Source organism: Lacerta agilis, chromosome 1, assembly GCF_009819535.1.
Source record: "Lacerta agilis isolate rLacAgi1 chromosome 1, rLacAgi1.pri, whole genome shotgun sequence".
Taxonomy (NCBI): domain Eukaryota; kingdom Metazoa; phylum Chordata; class Lepidosauria; order Squamata; family Lacertidae; genus Lacerta; species Lacerta agilis.
In genome coordinates this window covers 22,734,131-22,753,410 of record NC_046312.1, presented here as the reverse complement: position 1 = coordinate 22,753,410, position 19,280 = coordinate 22,734,131, and the positions used below count along the sequence as shown (strand labels likewise).

General features: G+C 42.3%; 1 protein-coding gene across 6 annotated transcripts in view; it reads right to left on the bottom strand.

Moving 5' to 3' along the window:
* Positions 1-19,280, bottom strand: part of PTPN21 (protein tyrosine phosphatase non-receptor type 21) — a 49,743-nt gene that overhangs the window by 14,913 nt on the left and 15,550 nt on the right. For 2 of the 6 annotated variants that reach the window (XM_033141537.1, XM_033141546.1), the window contains exons 3-13: positions 17,826-17,995; positions 16,726-16,823; positions 12,079-12,146; positions 10,286-10,356; positions 9,495-9,582; positions 8,213-8,301; positions 7,780-7,867; positions 7,254-7,333; positions 4,875-4,976; positions 2,938-2,998; positions 524-614 (exon numbers count right to left, since the gene is read on the bottom strand). In XM_033141537.1, the coding sequence (XP_032997428.1) occupies positions 524-614; positions 2,938-2,998; positions 4,875-4,976; positions 7,254-7,333; positions 7,780-7,867; positions 8,213-8,301; positions 9,495-9,582; positions 10,286-10,356; positions 12,079-12,146; positions 16,726-16,823; positions 17,826-17,995 (1,006 nt within the window). The remainder of the gene's footprint in view (positions 1-523; positions 615-2,937; positions 2,999-4,874; positions 4,977-7,253; positions 7,334-7,779; positions 7,868-8,212; positions 8,302-9,494; positions 9,583-10,285; positions 10,357-12,078; positions 12,147-16,725; positions 16,824-17,825; positions 17,996-19,280) is intronic. The other 4 variants (XM_033141572.1, XM_033141580.1, XM_033141555.1 and 1 more) reach the window with 3 other exon arrangements.

Below are 19,280 nucleotides of genomic sequence, written 5' to 3'. Positions count from 1 at the left end.
ATACCTGATCACTGGTCCTGCTGGCTAGGGATGATGGGAGTTGTAGTCCAACAACAGCTGGAAAAACCCAAGTTGGGGAAACTCTGGTCTAAATGAACAAGTAGGCTGACCTGGCATAAGACGACATACACATGACAGGTCCATGTGCAATGTCAAGGCATAGATAAAACAAACCAAGGTTTATAAGTAAAAAAAAAAAAAAACATGACTACAGATTGTGGTGTGCTAGCAATTAACAAACCAGAGTTAAGCCATTGGGCATGGTTCAATCAAACAAATCAAATGATCAAACAATTCACAGTTCAATAATCCATTTTTAATAAACCTCGGCTTGGTGCAAATCAGGTCACATTCTCCCATCCAGGCACTGACGGCATTGATAACACTAATAATAACATTAATAACAGTATAATGACCTCCCAGTCTCTTCTCTACCACTTCCAATTCAATAATGTAATTTTCCTCAAACCCCTTTATTGGCAGAGTAAAATATTGAAGTTTCCCAAGCACCTTAAACCTTTACCTTGGGAAGATGTATACTGGTCTGCATAGGGTCCATTGTAGTGCAACTGAGGTGGCGGCGGAGCCATCATATAAGGCTGTGGTTTGGGCTGCTAAAAAAAAAAGATATTATACAACTAAGTGGCGATCTACACAAAATTATGATTATATATATATTTTAATACCTGTTGGAAGCTGCCCAGAGTGGCTGGGGCAGCCCAGTCAGATGGGTGGGGTACAAATAAGAAAATTATTATTATTAAAACTATTTTTATTATAACTATCCAGCATCCAGTATGCATGCAGTGTTATTTGCAAGCACTTGCTGCCTCACACACCTCGCTGGCGGAAGAGAGCTGTACATAAAAAGGAAGAACAAAATAAAAAATAAAAAATAAATCCTTCCAGTAGCACCTTAGAGACCAACTAAGTTTGTTCTTGGTATGAGGGCAGACCAACACGGCTACCTACCTGTAATAAAAAGGAAGGTTCATTCTAACTAGCTAACTTATTTGGGGTTGTCATATTTCACAAAGTGAAAGCAAAATCTGGAAAAAATAAGTTTTGGGCCAAAGTCGTTGAGGTTTTTTTTTTTGCAAAATCGGTTTGTTTGGTTTTTTAAAGGAAGTATTTGAGCTTTTTAAAAAGGAAATTTGCCAAAATCTACACTTCTGACATGGGTCGTCATACATCAGGATTTTCCCAGACATCAAAGCAATTTCCACCTGGACGCCGTTTCCAACGGCCGAATCCCTGCTATGTCCGGGAAATTCTGGACTAGAAACAGAATAGGATGTCCACAGCTGCGGGGTGGGGTGGGGGAAGCCTACACCTATTGGAACTCCCATGTCTGCAAGAAAACTGCTGAATCAGGCAAACACAACCTTGGGTAGCTAAAATGCATCTCTTGAAGTTGACAGGGCGCAGCCAAGAGCACCTGCCAATCATCCAATCAGCAGTATCTAAGTTAAACCAATAAGCATGTAACAGCCAACTCAAGGCTAATATGAAGAAATTACTCACTCCAGTTGTGCAAAACCTGGATTATCCAATAGAGTTGGTACAGTATAGCAAAACTAGCCTTTGTATCTTAACAAAGAAGAACCTACTACGCTGGCTGCTGAGTCACAGTGTGATATGAGGACCATAGCTGTCTACTTTCCCCTTTTTTTAAGGGAAATTCCCTTATTCCCTTATTCTGAATAGGATTCCTCGCAAGAAAAGGGAAAAGTTGACAGCTATGATGAGGACATGAGTGGGGACAGCTTCCTCCCAGCAAAAAACAGCTAGGGAAGAAGTTTAGATTTATTTATTTATTTAATTAAAGCAGGCATAGGCAAACTTAGCCCTCCAGATGTTTTGGGACTGCAATTCTCATCATCCCTGACCACTGGCCTTGTTAGCTAGGGATGATGGGAGTTGTAGTCCCAAAACATCTGGAGGGCCGAGTTTGCCTATACCTGAATTAAAGGGATTAGCCTAAAAGCAGGAATATTCACAGAATAATCCAAACCGATTCACTGTCCGAGTCATTGGTCAAATGCAATTTGGTGAATGAAATATGGCTCTTGAATTCATGATAGCAGTAATGGGGGTGTCTGTTGGATTCTAAGGAAGCCCTGAGACCTAAAGTCATTGGCACTTTATTGCCATTGTCCTCCCTGGAAGCAAAAAAGTTGGGTTAAGTGGAAATTGACAAGTGGATGGCAGAGGCAGTCCCTGACTAGACCATTTTCAGGTATTTCAAGCTGCAAATTGTAGATGGAACAAGCCAGTCTGTTTAGGCTTTTGCAGGACATGCTGTTCAGGGTAATCTCTTCGAATTCAGGAGAATTAACACTGATCTGTGTAAAGTTTTGTGAGGCAGAGGAAACAGCTGTTCGTGGAATATGGGATTGTTTGACCCTGTCCATAAACATAATGAGTTGGGCACTGCAATTTTGTCTTTGGGGGATGTGCTTTAGAACAGAAATTGTCTTTGGGGTCTGAGGTTAAAGACTTTGTGGAAGTTTTTGACAGATACAAGCGAGTTTAACTGAGGTGCAGAAACTGCTAAAGCCAGCAGGTGGTGGTGATGGGGCCTCTTTTATGGTTTTGCAATCCCATTAAATACTGTAGTTGTAGGGTTTTGTATGAGAGTAGAAGGTAAAGTGCTCAGATTTTTTTTTTAAATTTCTCATTGACTTCAAATTTTGATAGGCTATTCAAATATTCATGACTAAACCAGATTTCTAGTGCTTATTTCAAATCCATAGGGCCTTCTGTCACATAGGAGTCAGCAGCCCATCCACCACAAAGGAAATCGGTCCTTTCTAGCTTTTTCTAGTTTCTCCTATCAACAGCCCTTCAACCAATGAGAAACCTTTCCTCCTTAATTAATAACCTTTTAAATGAAACCTCAGAGAATAAGGAAGAGCTTGGAGCTAAAGACCTTACCAGAGACATCCTGGAGGAGGACCTTCTTCTAACCGGATTCACGGTCACCGCCTGAGCTTGTCTACAAAGCAAAGTTACACACTTAAAAACAGATTTTGAAGCAGTGCGGTCCTATGTATGCATACTCAAAAGTAAGTCTCACTGTGTTCAAAGGGACTCCCCCCACCCTAGTTAAGTGTGTTTAGGCTTGTAGTCTTGGGGACAAAAAGTGTGAAGTGCTTGTTACTCCATTGTAAGAGAGAGGCCACCAAGAAAGGCAAATGGAAGAAAATATTGTGACTTTCTGAACATCCTTTCTCCATCAGGAAATGGTGGCATCAATGCTCATGTTGCATGTACTGCATTAATGCCAGGTGTTCAAAGGGAGGACAACTCAGATTTCGCTGGAAGGAGACAGTAGCATTTTGCTTGGCAATCTAGTACAGTACTCCTCAAGCAGTCCTGCCCATACTGTAGCTGTATTCATAACTGCATGGCTAGGTTTTGCCGCAAGGATATATTTGCTCATAGTTAGTGAATTCCCAAGTAAACCTTAAACACACCTGGTTCTTTGTCTTTATTAATTAGATAGATCAGGCTGCTCAATTTACTACTTTTGCTCAGTTCACCTCTGAGTGGCTCAGGCATGCTGGTAACAGAGGAAAGAGCTGTCCTTGTTTGAAGAGGCAAACCCATGTCCCAATAATAAGCCCTGCCTGGCTTGTAGGAGGGACACACTCCTGCCGCACTCCTGCAATATGGCAAGGACCAGAACCTGGACTTTTGTAGCCTCACCTCTTGCAAACAGCAAAGCCAGCAGTCAACAAAGATGGGGCTTGTAGCTCAGCAACATTTCAGGGACCGTAAGTTATCTACTGCTGGCTTAAACATACCTGCCTGCCCTTTTCAATCCATTTGAGTTCTTTCCTTCTGTACCCCCCTCCAGATCCTCCCAATCTAATTTGTTTCCCCTATCTGCTCTGGGTCCATCTGTCGCTGCAAGCGACAGGGAAGAGAAACACAGGAAAGACCACTACGTCTAAAAGTAAGACATGGGCGCTTCCTGCAGCCGCTGCAGCACATTCATGACACACCAGCATTAATTGATCCATCAGGTCTCAGGGCACTTCCTGCCTCAGTTGTTGCAGAAAGTCCCAGCTGTGCTCCTTGCCAGATGGAGCTACTAGCCAAAAATAACACATAATGGTGGCCGCAGTGCAGAGTACTCCTGGTCTAATCACTCGTGTTACAATGGAAATAAATCATTTTGTGACCTGTGCAGAACCTTGCACAAGGCATACCCCACTTCTTGCATAAATTGGTCCTACGGTGCACATTATCACTTCACTAACTTACGCTGAAGTTGGGGATCAAGCAGTATCATTAATCTTTCTGTCCCATCCGGTATGTTCAGTTTGTAACAGAACAAGCCCAGGCCCAATGCTATTTTTATAGAAAAAGAGGTGCCGGAACTCAACATGAATGCCTCCCTTGTTCTCTTGTAATGGCAATAGTGCCCACCTGAGAGGTGCCGGAACTGAGTTTTGGCTGGAAAAAAAAAGCCCTGCCCATGCCAACCTTAGATATGCTTGGCCTGAATCCAAAGCAATTATTTCACCCCACCCTCGCAGCCTGCTCATGTGTTTAATGCCATATGGAGGGGGGGCATTTTGTCCCCACTGTAACAATAAGAAGATCCTGCTGGATCAGGCCAATGGCCCACCCAGTCCGGGGTCCTGTTCTCGCAGGAGCCAATCGCATGCCTATGGGAAGCCCAAAAGCAGTGTTCCCCCGCAACATCTGATGCCCAGCAATGATATTCAGAGATACGCTGCCTCCGAGAGTTGAGCAATGCACGGCTGCATTGTGTTGGTTATCATGGGAGCTAACAGGGGAGCAGTACAAATACGTCGCATGCAAAGAACACAAAAGGAAAGAAAGAATGTTCACTGGCTCACCCTTTGAGCAGAGAAGGACGAGAAAGGATTGGAAAGCGTGGAAAGGAAAGAATGAGGAAAGATTTCTGAGAGCCTTCCTCAGGCGGAGAATCTGGGGAGTCTCTAAAGACAAGGTACATGCAGACAAAATGTAGACAATGAAACAACACGTTTATAACAAAAAAGGATGCTTGTTATCAATGGAGGAGACATTTCAAGAGATTGTCAAGTGGGCTTCTCAAGGGTGCTTCTATAGTCATGATCACCCAAGTCCCTCCTATAATCACAAATTGAAAAGATAAAGCAGAGTCTATAGGAAAATGATTTGATTAGTCTACGACAGGGATGGAAAAGATGTGGTTTCTGAGGTCATGTGTTTTTGGACAGCAGGCATGAGTTAGGAGTCAAAGAGTCTCTGTTCCTGTTTTACAGCAAGTAAGTTCCTAGTCCACACAGCTAGAAGAAAAAACGCTAGTTGTGTATCTTAAAGAAACAAGGACAGACAAAACGATGCTCAGCTGCATCACAGTTTCCCCACCTCAAATCTCATTGTATTTGAAACCCAATAGAAGGGAGGAGATAGATTTATTTGGCTGTGGGTGGTTTTCTAAGGGACTTGAGTTAGTGTTGTCACAACACCTGACATTTATTACACCATAATATTGCAAAGCAATAAAAAACAGATCGTGTTCGCAGTAATAAAAGAAATGATTTATTATTATATTTTTAGACTACCCTTCAACAAAAATTCCTATATTTCTATAAAAGTGTTCTGGTAAAGTGATAATGAAAATTAAGAGTAATTTCTTGAAACTGTTCCTGGTTAAGCTTTAATAAAGTGGCTTGTTCAAATCATGGAGGATACGAGGGGGCAGACATAACATCTAACATCACCGCACTGTAACAAGCATTGCTTTCTAAAAGACATAGCACTGGACCTCTCCCCCAAATGACACCATTTTGGATTTCTGGCCTCTTCCTTCATCCCTCTTCAGGCAATCAGTTGTACGGCAGCTCTTCCAAATGCCAGGCCATTCTCTCTGCACCATTCCCACAACACAGATGTTCTCTGACAAAAGTCCTCATAGGAACAGGTTCATGGGAGCATGTGACATATAAATGGAATCCTTTTGCACCTTGTTATACTTCCAGTAAGAGAACCAAGCCTTTGTGAGACATCTTGGTAATCCTGTAACATGCACCTTTGTCCACTGGGAGCTGTCTGCTACTACACTGGGGGTGAGGAAGCCGTGGCCCTCCTAATGTCGACTGATGGGAGTTGGGAGTCCAAAAATGTCTGGAGGGCTGTTGGCTAACCACCCCTTCACAAAACCCATCTTATAGCACTGGACCTTCTTATTATACAGTAGGAGGACTGTGAAACTTGAAGGATAATTACATTCTGATCCACACATTATTCCAGGAGGTGTGAAGTCAGTTTGCTCTGGAATTCACAAAAACAGAATCCTTTAAGCACCCTTAACCCAAGGTACTTTGGATCCAATACATCAGAGGTTTTCAGAGGGCCTTCTCGGTAGTGGCGCCCGCCCTGTGGAACGCCCTCCCATCAGATGTCAAAGAGATAAACAACTACCTGGCATTTAGAAAACGTCAGAAGGCAGCCCTGTTTAGGGAAGTTTTTAATGTGTGACATTTTAATGTATTTTAATCTTTGTTGGAAGCCACCCAGAGTGGCTGGGGAAACCCAGCCGGATTTGGGGGGTACAAATAAATAAATAAATAAATATTTCAACCTTTTTGAGTCCATGGCTCCCTTGACCAACTACATTCCCTGGGTTCAGGAGCCCAATTATGTCACCCCTTGTCTGCAGAGCTAGCAGCCTCTCACCCATTTTTGAACACCCTCCTTTGTAGTGTTCCCTTAACCTCCTCTTCTTTCCCCTCTCCTTGGGAGTCCTCCAGGCAGCTGCTGCCATCCCTGGTCTCTGAGCTGCTCAGCCCCCATCCCATCCCACCCCACCCCAGAGGTGCCTCCCAGAGGTACCATTCACCTGCAGAGCTTATAGCCAGGGCTGCTGCAATAAACAGCTGTGCAAGCCTTTGGGAGGCAGAGATGCAAGAGGGCATGGGGAGGGGAAGGGAAGGAAAGAGGGACAGAGGCCAGTGTTGCCCGTGGCACCCCTGGCCATCATTCAAGGCACCCCAGGGTGCCACGGCACACTGGTTGAAAACCACTGCAATACATTATTCTTAGATTCAGCACCAAGAATAAGACTTCTGTGGCCTCAGATACGGCTCCTGTTTGAACGCTGAAAAATAAGTTCCAGTCTCAGGAGTCTGCACTCAGAAACAAAGCTATTTGGTTAAGGTGTTCAAGTAGTAAATTACAGAATATAAACTACTACGGAGGGAGATTCACTAAAGGATTATTATACTTACAGGCTACATTTATTTAGTCTATAAAATTTGTGCCTGGCCACACACATCCTCCACACATATTTTGCCGTTTCCATGTCTTCCTGTTAAACAAAAGAGATTGTATGTAAGACAAAATGAGTGGCTAGATGCATCTCTTTCAAATCACTTTCCTGAGGATTCTCAGGACCAAATTAAGGGCCTGCTTTGGCCTATCTTCGTGCTGCATAAACATCAAGGACAGTGGAAAGGAACAGAATCCCACTCAGCCATTGTTGTTGTTAATTAAATTTATATACAGTACAGCCCTTCATCTGAAGATCACTGGGCTATTTACAACATAAAAATACAAAAGGAAAACTCAAAATACATTAACATAACAACAACAACGGAAAAACACCAGTAACCCCCCCCCCCAAAACACATTTAAAAGACCACAGTTTGGGTCTACAAAGGTCTGATATCTAAAAGCCAACAGGTGATTTATGCCTCCTTTCTCATGCCATACATTTTATTTAAAATGCATATAAATAAAATCTCACTCACTTACAGTTTGGAACTGGATAGTCTCTTCTTTATTTGCCAATTCTAATGCAAAAAAGGACTTGTTGTGGGACATGTTAGCAATGTCATGCCACCTAGGCAGGGGTAAGGAAAGAAGAGAGTGTAAGAGAGAGAGAGAGAGAGAGAGAGAGACCTCCAGAGGCCTCACAAAGCACTCTGCTTTAACTGCATGTGTATAAGAGGGGATCTGAATTCGCCATGCTATTTCCCACATAGTTGCAAAAATTCTTAGCTACTTTGAAAAGTTTCTGCTTCAGGAGGTTTTATGATTTGGTTGGCTGGACGCTTACTTACATGCACGCACGCATGCACCTGCAACACAGGGAATCACAAGGTATGAACTGACCACATGATTGGGCACCTAAAGGTTAAGGGACAAGGACTCTTAAAAGAATCACCATTGCAGGAAATGAGCTCACCTAAAGATTACGGGAGGCCGACCATTTTTGTGTTTCACAAAGATTCCATCAAGACAAGCTCCGATGAATATGTCACTTCCTTGGCTGTCCTGAAAGATACAAATCACAGTACAGAAATTGCTTATCGCTTGCACCTTTTTCCTTGCGGCAATAGCTCCATTCGCCATACCCTGCCCACAGCACCCTGCTCCCATGTTTGTGCTCTGAATTTGCGCCAACAATGCAAAGTAAGCTCATTAGATATATTAAAAATTGAAATGCTAAATATCTCCTTTAATAAAAAAAACAACAACAGAAGCCTTTCTTCTGGGAATTACAGACTCAGATATTCCCAAAAATGTAAGAGAGATCTTTTTATATGCCACGGTCGCAGCAAGAGTTCTTATTGCAGCAAACTGGAAGAATGATAAAGTTCTTTCAAGGCTAGAATGGATTCAAAAGTTGGATGAATATGCAGAACTAGATAATATGTCTGAAAGAATAAAGAACAAAACCAAAACAAGTATTTATCTCAAAATGGGTAGTCTTCAAAATATATTTGAAAAACAACTGTTGCAGTTTAAACTCTGTTGCAGCATTTGAGTAATTTCAGTAGTAGTTTTAAGTATGATGTGAGACCTAAGATAGATAAAAATTTATTTAAATTCTGTTAATAATCTGCTATGTTTCGGCAGCAAGTTAGTGATGAGTAACTGAAGTAAGGAGTGGACGGGAAGTTTGGTCTAAAGCAAGAAGACCTTTTTAAATTTATGGCTTTGTGTTTATTATTTGGAATATTGTGGGTTCGTGTCTGGTATATGGTTTATTATTTGGTATATTATGACTTTGTGTACAGTATTTGGTATATTACTTTTTTCTTATTGTGTTGATGCATATGGATAGTTGCCTTTTTATGGATTTATGTGAAAACAATAAAAAATTGATTGTGTTTTAACAACCCTGCCTTTCTACATAAAATGCAATATAAAATACACGATAAAAGAATCAAACAATGTTCCTGTTTACCTAATTTGTTTCCAAACTGAAAATCTGGAATGTTTTAAGTACAGAAATTCTGCATGCTATACAGAGACCTGAGCAATCTGTTGAAATTTCGGCAAAAAATTTCCAGTATCTCAGAACTGTAAGTAACAAGCCAAAGTGACTTAGGCCTGAGTAAGCATAGCATATCTTTTTTTAAAAAATGCAAAGAGAGAGAGAGATTCTTTTTTTATTATAGTTGTGCCTTTCTGAAGTCATGGCACAAACAGTCAACAAATTCACAGATGAAACTTAGCTTTACCTTCGCAGGATAACTCTCTTCACCATATCCTTCCATCCTCTCAACTTCTTGCATATATAACATTTCTGCATCAGGCGGAGTGAGGCCCCTTCAGAAATGAAAAAGGAAATTCAATTTGCTACATAGCTTCTTGAGGCAGGTTAGACTGCTTCTTTTAGCATGTCAAGAGTCCACTGTTTTTGTATGTTCCCCAACAGAAATACGGTACATTTGGTGCAATATCTGTTGCTGCAGGGGGGGAAAAACTGCAAAAAGCAACCAGTTTAACTTCCATAAACACCTGTGGAATTATTTATTTTTTAGATATTTGCTGATAGAAGTATTTTACTGCCCTATCATGAAATATCAGGGCATTTAAGAATTATATCTAGGATTATAATTCTAAGGCTTTTATAGTTTTCCCTGCTTTATATATCTCCAATGGTCAGGTTTCTGGTACTCAAAAGGTTCGTTGCAGCCTTCTGGCTTGGGGCCAGTGCAGAAATAATGCTGGATCTCTGAAAAATGTGGTTAGCAACAACAAACCCACACTCAAGGAATCTGTGCCCAATATCTGAGCAAAATTTCTCCTTCTCCCTCTAATAACATGCTGACAACAACATGGGTTAAAGCAAACCGGGGTTTCTATTAACCCTCTTTGAAGCAACTTTCTGAAAACTGGAAATCACGTTTAGCTTAAATTGGTGTTAGTTAGCACAGAACCAGGGCTACATCTGCACTAGCCCATATGTGAGCAAGCTCATCTAGCAACATTCAGACCGGAAACAGCAGCACAATTTCAGAACCATTACCTGTACTTCTGATGGAGTAAGGCCACTTTCTGGGTTGCTTCTTCCAGGATCTTTTCATCTTGCAACCAACCCTTAAGCAACAGAACGGAAACCATGAGCCTTCCTCCCATGTAAATTCACAACCCTCCAAACCTAATGAAGGGCTGGCTAACATTCACATACCCCAGGCAGCGGCAGAGGGAGAAGCCAGGGCTATCTACCCAGGAAGAGAGCAAGTAGTGCGCTTTAACATCTATTGCCTGCTATCTCAACTTCTGGTAGGCTTGCAGAGCAGTTTAGCTCTGTGAGAGAGAGCCTGGCTTCCTAGAGGGCCCACTCAGGCTTGACTCAGCAATTCTTGATTGCAGGCACCTGTGTCTGCCTTCATCAGTACCTCCTTAAGAAGCACTGCCTTGGGCGGTGGGCTCACCACCAAAGGGTGTCCCCCCCATTGGGAGCCACTTGGGTGAGGGTGTTTAGTCCTTGGAATGTTTGGTTGCTGGCGGGTTGATACCAGGAACAACCAGTAGGTGCCCTAACCCAGCCTCTTGGTGAGATATGGTGTGGTAGGGAATGGCGACCTGGTGAAAGCATGGAAAACATCCATGTGTGCATATGCAAGATACTTAATGGGTGGTAATTGGATAGTGAGCTCTCCTGTTGAGGGATTGACCAACTGCCTTTAGGCAGAGAGGGTGGAATCTCTCTGCTCATGAAGAGTCCAGTAGGCTCCTTGAGTTTCCTGAGGAGTTCCGGGCTATGAAGGAGGTTGGTCAGTGGCTGGAGCAGGCTTCCTCAACCTCAGCCCTCCAGATGTTTTGAGACTACAATTCCCATCATCCCTGACCACTGGTCCTGCTAGCTAGGGATCATGGGAGTTGTAGGCCAAAACATCTGGAGGGCCGAGGTTGCGGAAGCCTGGGCTAGAGCATAGGTGGCGCTAAATTTGGCACATATCTGACCAAACAGAGGTGCAAATGCACAGCCATTCCTACCACATGGCAGGTGAGGAGAGCATCACTCTCTGTCTCTATTGCATCTTCAGTGGATCTCCAAGCAGGGCTGTTTACAGAGTGGTAAACGAGCTGGCTCAGAACAGTGTTAAATCACTGACACTGAACCAGTCAGTAGCCTGAGGTGAGAGATTTGTGAATCATTTTGAGAGCCAAATCACTTGGATCAGTACTGAACTGGATACCACAGTTGGTTCAGATCTGTTGGGAGGTCCTGGGAACAACCAAGATTTACACCTTGTGGGGTCAGTGGCTTCAGCCCACTGATGTGGAATGCTTGCAGCAGTGAGACCAACAATATGCCTTCTTCATCCCTTCCTGCCCACCATGGCTGATAAAACGGGCTAGAAGGTGACTGACTAAATGGCATGGTCAGTGCCTCACTGCAGGAGGGAGTTATGCCTACTGCCTTGAAAGAAGCAATATTTTAACTTCTCCCAGGTTTTTTTATTATGATATTAACATTAAACAAGTTTTCAGAACAGGAAGGGTATCTAAATGACCCTTTTGAAAAAAAAGGGGGGGATTTAGTAAAGAATGGTACTACTTTTGAAGAATGATTTTTTTTAAAAACTATTTCTATTTATAAAGCTTCTCAGGCAATCCTCTAAAGTGAATTACAATAAAGTAAAGATACAATAAAGACTAACACACATCTGTTGGTTTAAAAGACAAAATAAAAATATTAGCAACCACCAGGCAGAATGTGTTTACTTCTGATAATTCTACATCAGTTTTTTCCAGTAATTTCCAAAAATGGAATTGAAGAGAGGGGGGGGGGGAGAAATGAGCTATTCTTACCACAGGAAACAAGGCAAATCTCTGTAGAAATTCCTGTGATTCATATTGGTCATAATCTCCAAAATCAGCTGAGGAATTAAGAGAAAACAGGCAGGAATTAAGTATTCACAAAAAGCAAGAAGGGATTCTATTGATAACAGGCCTGTTAACAATGAAGTCTAATTATCTGAATGATGAGCAACAGGACCACAAGCTAACCCTAGCTCAAGTGCATAGGGAAGTTCACTATTCCACAAAAGTCACATAAAAGATATAGCATAGTGGTTGGTGCCCTTTGGTTTTTCATCTCAAAATAAAATTGTGCAAAGCCAAGATAGTTTATACTGCCTAAATTGTACAAGAGCAATTAAACAAGTAATAATTTGTTGAACAGTCATTATTAAAGAGCCAGATGAGGCTAAAGGAAAAAAAATGAAAGAATGTTGTTGCATAAACAAGCTATTTCAAGTCATCAGTTCGATCTCACTGGCAAATAACGTTCTTGGCAAGTCTTTTCTAGCACACGAGATCACCATTCATAGCAAGTAAACGGAGGCAGCAAAGGAAAATAGACAAGAGGCTTAGAGCACTCTATCTGTTTTCCCTGCCAGGCATCCACCTCATTCTTGTGGTTGTTTTCTTCTCTGGCATATAGCAGCTACACCAAGGTGCTAAGTTAAAACCAAGAGTGATACCGCCTCCCGCATTTCGCAGATGAAAATAAGGCTACACTTGTAACACCTCTCTACCCAAATTAAAAACTGCTATCTGTGAGCATCATGAATTGCTGAAGGCTGCAACTCTCTCTTGTGCTATGCTGGTTTCATTTAGGGCCGTCCTGCACTGGTTTTGAAAGCCAAGATGGTGCATTTGTTCTTTGAGCTGGCGATATATTTTTTAAAAAACACAAATGTGTGATATTATGCTGCTGCAGCTCAAAATGTGCCTCTGCAGGTTGTAAAATGTCATGTTGTGCATTGCTTTCATGATGTCAGGCAAAGCCCCCATCCTTATCTATGGAATGGAGGCCCGCTTGGCACCAACTTTCATTTTAGCACCAGGAAAATAAGCTTTAGTTTTCCTAGGCATTTGAGCTGCACCAATTATTGGTTGGTGGGGGGGTTTTGTGTGTTTTTTTTTTTTTTTTTACTCTACGTTCTTAATATGTTTTTGCAATTTATTCCAACATTTTAATTTTTGTTTCAAACAATTTGGGGTGTTTTGTTCTGGGAAGCCATCCTTGAATTCAATTAACTAACTAACTAGATGAGAAAGGCAGTGGTGATAGGGAGCAAGGAGAAGCCCCTGCTTGTTTCACCCACTTTATTTTGGCAGCTGTAAGCAGAAGAGGGCAAGAGAAGGGAAAACAGGGGGGAAGGGGTAGTGGCTACAAAGAGGGGGGCCCATTTGGGTGGGGCTCACTAAGGGCATCTTGCCAAGGAACTCCCTGCCCCCAAAAGCTAGGGGTGGCAGAAGAATCTGCACCCTGCTCAAGAGATTTGACCGCTGAAGAACCAGGAGGAGAAACCTTGAAAATGACAACTCCAGCAGCTCACATGCCACCATTTCAAAGGACATCCCCAAAAGGGCAAAAATGGGAACATAATAATAACAATTTACTTGGGACAGGTAACCAAGGAAAGGGAAGGCTCCTGGCAAATAGGGAAAGTTAGAGTGTATGGGAACACAAAGAGAATGTGACTTCTTGTCCTTCCTGGGACCTAACATTCTGCAGTAACCTAGGATGGGCAATGGAACCGAGGATGAGTGATAAAAGTGAGAGTGGAAAACATTAAGACAGAAGTAGGGAAAGGAAAAAGTAAGATGGCGGGGGTGGGAGTGGGGAGAGACAGCGCAAATTTGCACTGCATATCTTCTGCTCAGAGTCTGCTGCAATTTCACTGCTATTTTCTGTGTAAAGTAGTAGAAATGGGCTTTATAGGTAGGTAACGCCACTGAAAATGGCAAGAAAGAAAATATGAAGATCGTAGGAAAGGAACAAAATCATAATTCCTAGGTATTAAAGCCTACTTCCCTTCAGCGTGCCGCTTATACATACCAAGGGAGTACAAGTGCATCATTCAAAGGCATTTCAGAAAATAACAGCCATTTTCAACATTCTGGGCAGTCATTTTGCTATTACCTTTTGAAACACCCTTATAGTTCTGGGAAGCCTGGTTTCAACTTCAGTTTCTGCAAAGCACATTTGCTATATTCATGCAGTTATCCTGCAACTGTCAAAAGGCATTGGGGCTCTAATGGTTTTAAAGTGGTCCAAAGGAAACCTGAGTTTCTTGTAGTGCATGTTCAAATCATGCTGTCTGAACTGCAGTTCATACGCCTTGTGTGGTACTGTAGTCGTGCGTATACCAGTTCAGTCACAGTTTTTTTTAAAAAAAAACAACCTAAAGCATGGGTAGGCAAACTAAGGCCCGGGGGCCGGATCCGGCCAAATCGCATTCTAAATCTGGCCCGCAGACGGTCCGGGAATCAGCGTGTTTTTACATGAGTGGAATGTGTGCTTTTATTTAAAATGAATCTCTGGGTTATTTGTGGGGCATAGGAATTCGTTCATTATTTTTTTTCAAAGTATAGTCTGGCCCCCCACAAGGTCTCAGGGACAGTGGACCGGCCCCCTGCTGAAAAAGTTTGCTGACCCCTGACCTAAAGGCTCACAAAAAATAATGATATGCAGGACTGTATTTGACTCCAACTCTTTTCTAAAATAAAGAGTTGTTATTTGAGCTTTTCTCTCTAGAGTTATACAGTCAGTAGAGAATGAGGTTGTTAAATTTCAGGGTTGTGGGTTAGAGCCCCATGTTGGACAAAAGATTCCTGCATTGCAGGGCGTTGGGCTAGATGATCCTTGCAGTCACTTCCAACTCTACAATTCTAATAAAGTACCTGCAGTTTATTAACAATGTTAATAAGCACACTTCCCTGCAAAGTTTCTTACAGTGGTACCTTCTGGTTACAAATTTAATTCGTTCCGGAAGTCTGTTCTTACCCTGAAACCGTTCTTAACCTGAGGTACCACTTTAGCTAATGGGGCCTCCTGCTGCCGCCGCGCCACCACCGAGCGATTTCTGTTCTCATCCTGAGGTAAAATTCTTAACCCGAGGTACTACTTCCGGGTTATTGGAGTCTGTAACCTGAAGCGTCTGTAACCTGAGGTGTATGTAACCCGAGGTACCACTGTACTAGCCTTTTGGCCATGCTATTGGGAGATGTGACTTGTGCAAACACAACAAGAATTGAGACAGAGTTTAAAAGCAACAAGAAAGTGGTTTGTTTGAATGCGCCGCTCGTGGATTCCCAAGAGTGAATTTGGTTTTAGGTTTATCATGTAAGGCTAGCAGGGTTACAATGCGGCCTTTCTAGCTATGCAATGGTGGGTGTTGGACTACAGCAATTGTCGGAAGTGAGGAAGAACATGTGCAGATGTAGAATGAGCCATGGGTGCATCAATGCATGTGCAATTTGTATGCGCAATTGAGTGCATGGAACCTTATTTATGGATCTTGTTTATTTATCTATTGTATTATTTGATTTTGTTGATTTCCCCCACAAACCATTTTTAAAATAAATATTTTAAAAAGAAAAAGGAAATCAGTACTGGAAGGCCAATGTATTCTTATCTTCAATGTATTCTGATCTTTGCTACTGCATCAGCCTAAAATAAGTAGTCGTTTCTGTGTGGTTCTTATTTACCTGTGCATTTTTCTTTTTCTTTTTTAAAGAACTTAAAACTTCCTGAATCAGCAAATCAGTACTGAAAGACGAATCCCTCCTTATCTTAATAGGTGGAACGGCAGCAACAAAGCAGTTTGTTTTATAACTGCTAGACTTTAAGTAGGGTGTCACAGAACCTCAACACTTTTAGAGATTCATTAAATAAAATAAAATAATATTACAATCTTCTGATGGTGTCAGCAGGGGAAAATAAATACGGAACAGTTATCGCCTACTTGTCTTAGTTACAGCTTAAAAAATAATGCTACTATTGTGTTACATGTAAGTTTACAACAGCACTTTTAAAAAGCATGTATTGGGGTTATGAAACTAGTTATGGGTACCACACCAGATCCGTGTAGTGCTGCAGACTGGGCAGAGTGATGAGCGTCGGCGCTTGAATCCCAGGCTCAATCAAACTAACAAAGCTTTAGGCAAAACATCATTCATTCATTCATTCATTCATTACATCATCTGTTTATATACCACTTAATTGTCTGTAAGTGGTGTGCGAGTAACTCAGTACAAAAACAAAATGATAAAATCAGAATCCAGTTTAAAATAAGAGTATTCAGGAGGTGCCAGAAGTTCAACTGACTTCAAATGGGAAGGGAGTTCCATTTCTCAGCCTTGCCTTACCTTGCAGGGTTGTGAGCGGGAAGGGACCTGAAGTTTGTTGCTATCTCTAGCCTGCCAAAGAGTATTCCCCAGCTGAAAAGATAACAGCTACACAACGATGGCCATGGGCTGGAGAAACAGCTGTTGTATACCTAAGTCCCTCAACCCAGATTGCTCCACAGAAAAGTGCTGAAACGCCTTTTAGGGGACAAGAGCCTTGGTGGGCTGTGGGCCATGCACCCACTTTTCCCAGGAACACGAAGTTCAAGCAGCTGTATAGGTTTTCACCTCCTAAAATCAGTTAAACGTGTTAGTTACCTTGAACAGCTAAGCCAGCCAGGTGCACTGCTTGCTCGAACGTGCATGGGATGCTTCCTTCCAATATGTCTTTCTTTAACTGTAGATAATACTGGTATCTATTATGGAAAGAGAACATGCATTCAGGGCAATTTTCCGAAGCCTGTGAATACAGAGGCTGATGGATTGATCCAACAGTTCCCATCATCCCTAGCTAGCATGGCCAAAGGTCAGGGATGACTATAGTTATAATTCAGCAACATCTGGAGGTGAACCAACCCTGTTTGATGCTTGCACAATTATATTCTTTCCTGCTTGCCTGGCCAGCAGGGTGACACTATGATCACCCTCTGCAGACAACATTTCGGGTTTGGGTGTATAACATGGAGTCTGGCCACAGGGGTCAGACTGGGGATTCTGACCGTGTGCTGCCAAACACACAACCTAGCAGCATTTCTAGATGCAGTTGGAGGTGGTCTTGAACTTGGGAGCATCCTGGCTTTTTTGGGGGGTGTCATAGGAGGAATGCAGCATCCATGCTAAGGAGAGAACAGAGGGACTATCCTGTATCACACACAAAAGTGACTCCTCCCTGCCCACCGCCCTCAACCAAAAGGAGCGTACTTTATTTTATATGCAGGAGAGGTTCACTTATGGGCCAACATAAAACGTATCTACACCCATGTCATAGTTAAGAACTCAAATAATAAATATTTCTAAAGGTGGCGCAAGAGTGCATATTTTACCTTGTCCTTAATCCTAAATCCAATATCCTTGTTTGACCTAAGTAGTATTACTGACAAACCAAGTTTTCTGTTTAGAAGAAAAGTTTTTAGAAGCTGGTGCCCTATGGATTTCATGGTGCGGCTGGGAACCTTCACCTAGAGTGCAACACCATGCGCTAATACAATTTACCTGCCTGCTACACCTTTTCAGTTAATTAAAAGGAAAGGCTTGTAGTGAACATGGGCAGACCGTAACCTCAACAACCTACGTTGTGCTCACTGTTCTGAAAAGAAGATATACACAGAAAACTACAGGCTGAAAAGTGCCAGGTAAAGATAGCTAAAAGATGCTCCCTCCACATTGCAGAACATGGGATGCATGCTTGCACCACCCACCTGGTAATCTCCTGCTGAAGCTGGGAGACAGAAGGCACATAAAACACCACACCAAAGAATACAGTCGGCTCCAAGGCATATTTGTCCAGTTGCTTTTTCAGAGGCTTGTCTAAGTCTATCCACCGGCGCTGGTTTTGCTTGTTGAAATACCAAAGGCTGAAATAAGTGATCTAGTAGGAGAAAGGGGGCAAAAGGGAGAGCTCAGTTATTCCAAAGTGAAACCTGGAACACTCTGCAGTTAATTTATTATTGTGGTGAGAGCCAGTGTGGTGTAGTGGTTAAGAGCGGTAGACTCGTAATCTGGTGAACCGGGTTCGCGTCTCCGCTCCTCCACATGCAGCTGCTGGGTGACCTTGGGCTAGTCACACTTCTCTGAAGTCTCTCAGCCCCACTCACCTCACAGAGTGTTTGTTGTGGGGGAGGAAGGGAAAGGAGAATGTTAGCCGCTTTGAGACACCTTCGGGTAGTGATAAAGCGGGATATCAAATCCAAACTCTTCTTATTTATTAAAAAATTCCATCCCACCCTTCTTCTCAAAGGAGCCCAGGGTGGAAAGCAACAAAACAGCAAAGCAATACAATTAAAATAGATAGATAGATTTATCAATTAAAATAGAATCAGCTTCTACAGTGGTGCTTCCCAAGCTTCTGCTGTTTGAGGAGTACATTATGAGGGTTATTATTAAGGATAACAAAATTAATGGCACATTTCATTCCAACAAAGCAAAAAAAAAAAAAAAATCACCTCCCCTCTGGGGAAGCAGCAGCAGAGCACATGTTGTTTACAGAAATTCTGAAGAGTTGCTGACAGTCAATATTTTTCCATGTATAAGATGCCCCCATGTATAAGACGCCCCCTATTTTTTGAGCCCAAAATTAAGAAATAAATATTTTCAACATTCCGTTTATAAGACAACCCGCAATTTGAAGCTTTAAAAAAATGGGGGGGGATACAGTCTTATACACGGAAAAATACAGTATATTGGGGGGGGGGTATTGAGTTGTTTTTGTTTTTGTTTTGATTATGTATTTTGTGTTTTTATAGTGTGATTTTATCCTGTGAACCACCCTAAGACCTGTGGGTATAGGGCAGTATAATACTACTACTACTACTAATAATAATAATACAATATTGAGCCAGAAGGACTAGTGGTCTCATTTGGCATATGAGGCAGCTTCCGGTGTTCCCACCTGCTCCATTTCTGCAAGAGTCACTGATCTGAGCATTCTCACGAAGCAGTATGACTCATCATGCAAAGATGCATGGCAGCCCTGTCCGAGGATCAGCAACGCTGCTACATCTGAGAATGATCAAATTATAACAACACAATGATGTAGCAAGGTAGCCAGTCCCCAGTGATAGCTGATTGGAAGGAGGCCAGGCCAGAACAGTGGATCTGTATGAGATGCACTGGGCACCCTCTCCTGTTGGTAGGGACTTTAGTTTCATGCATTA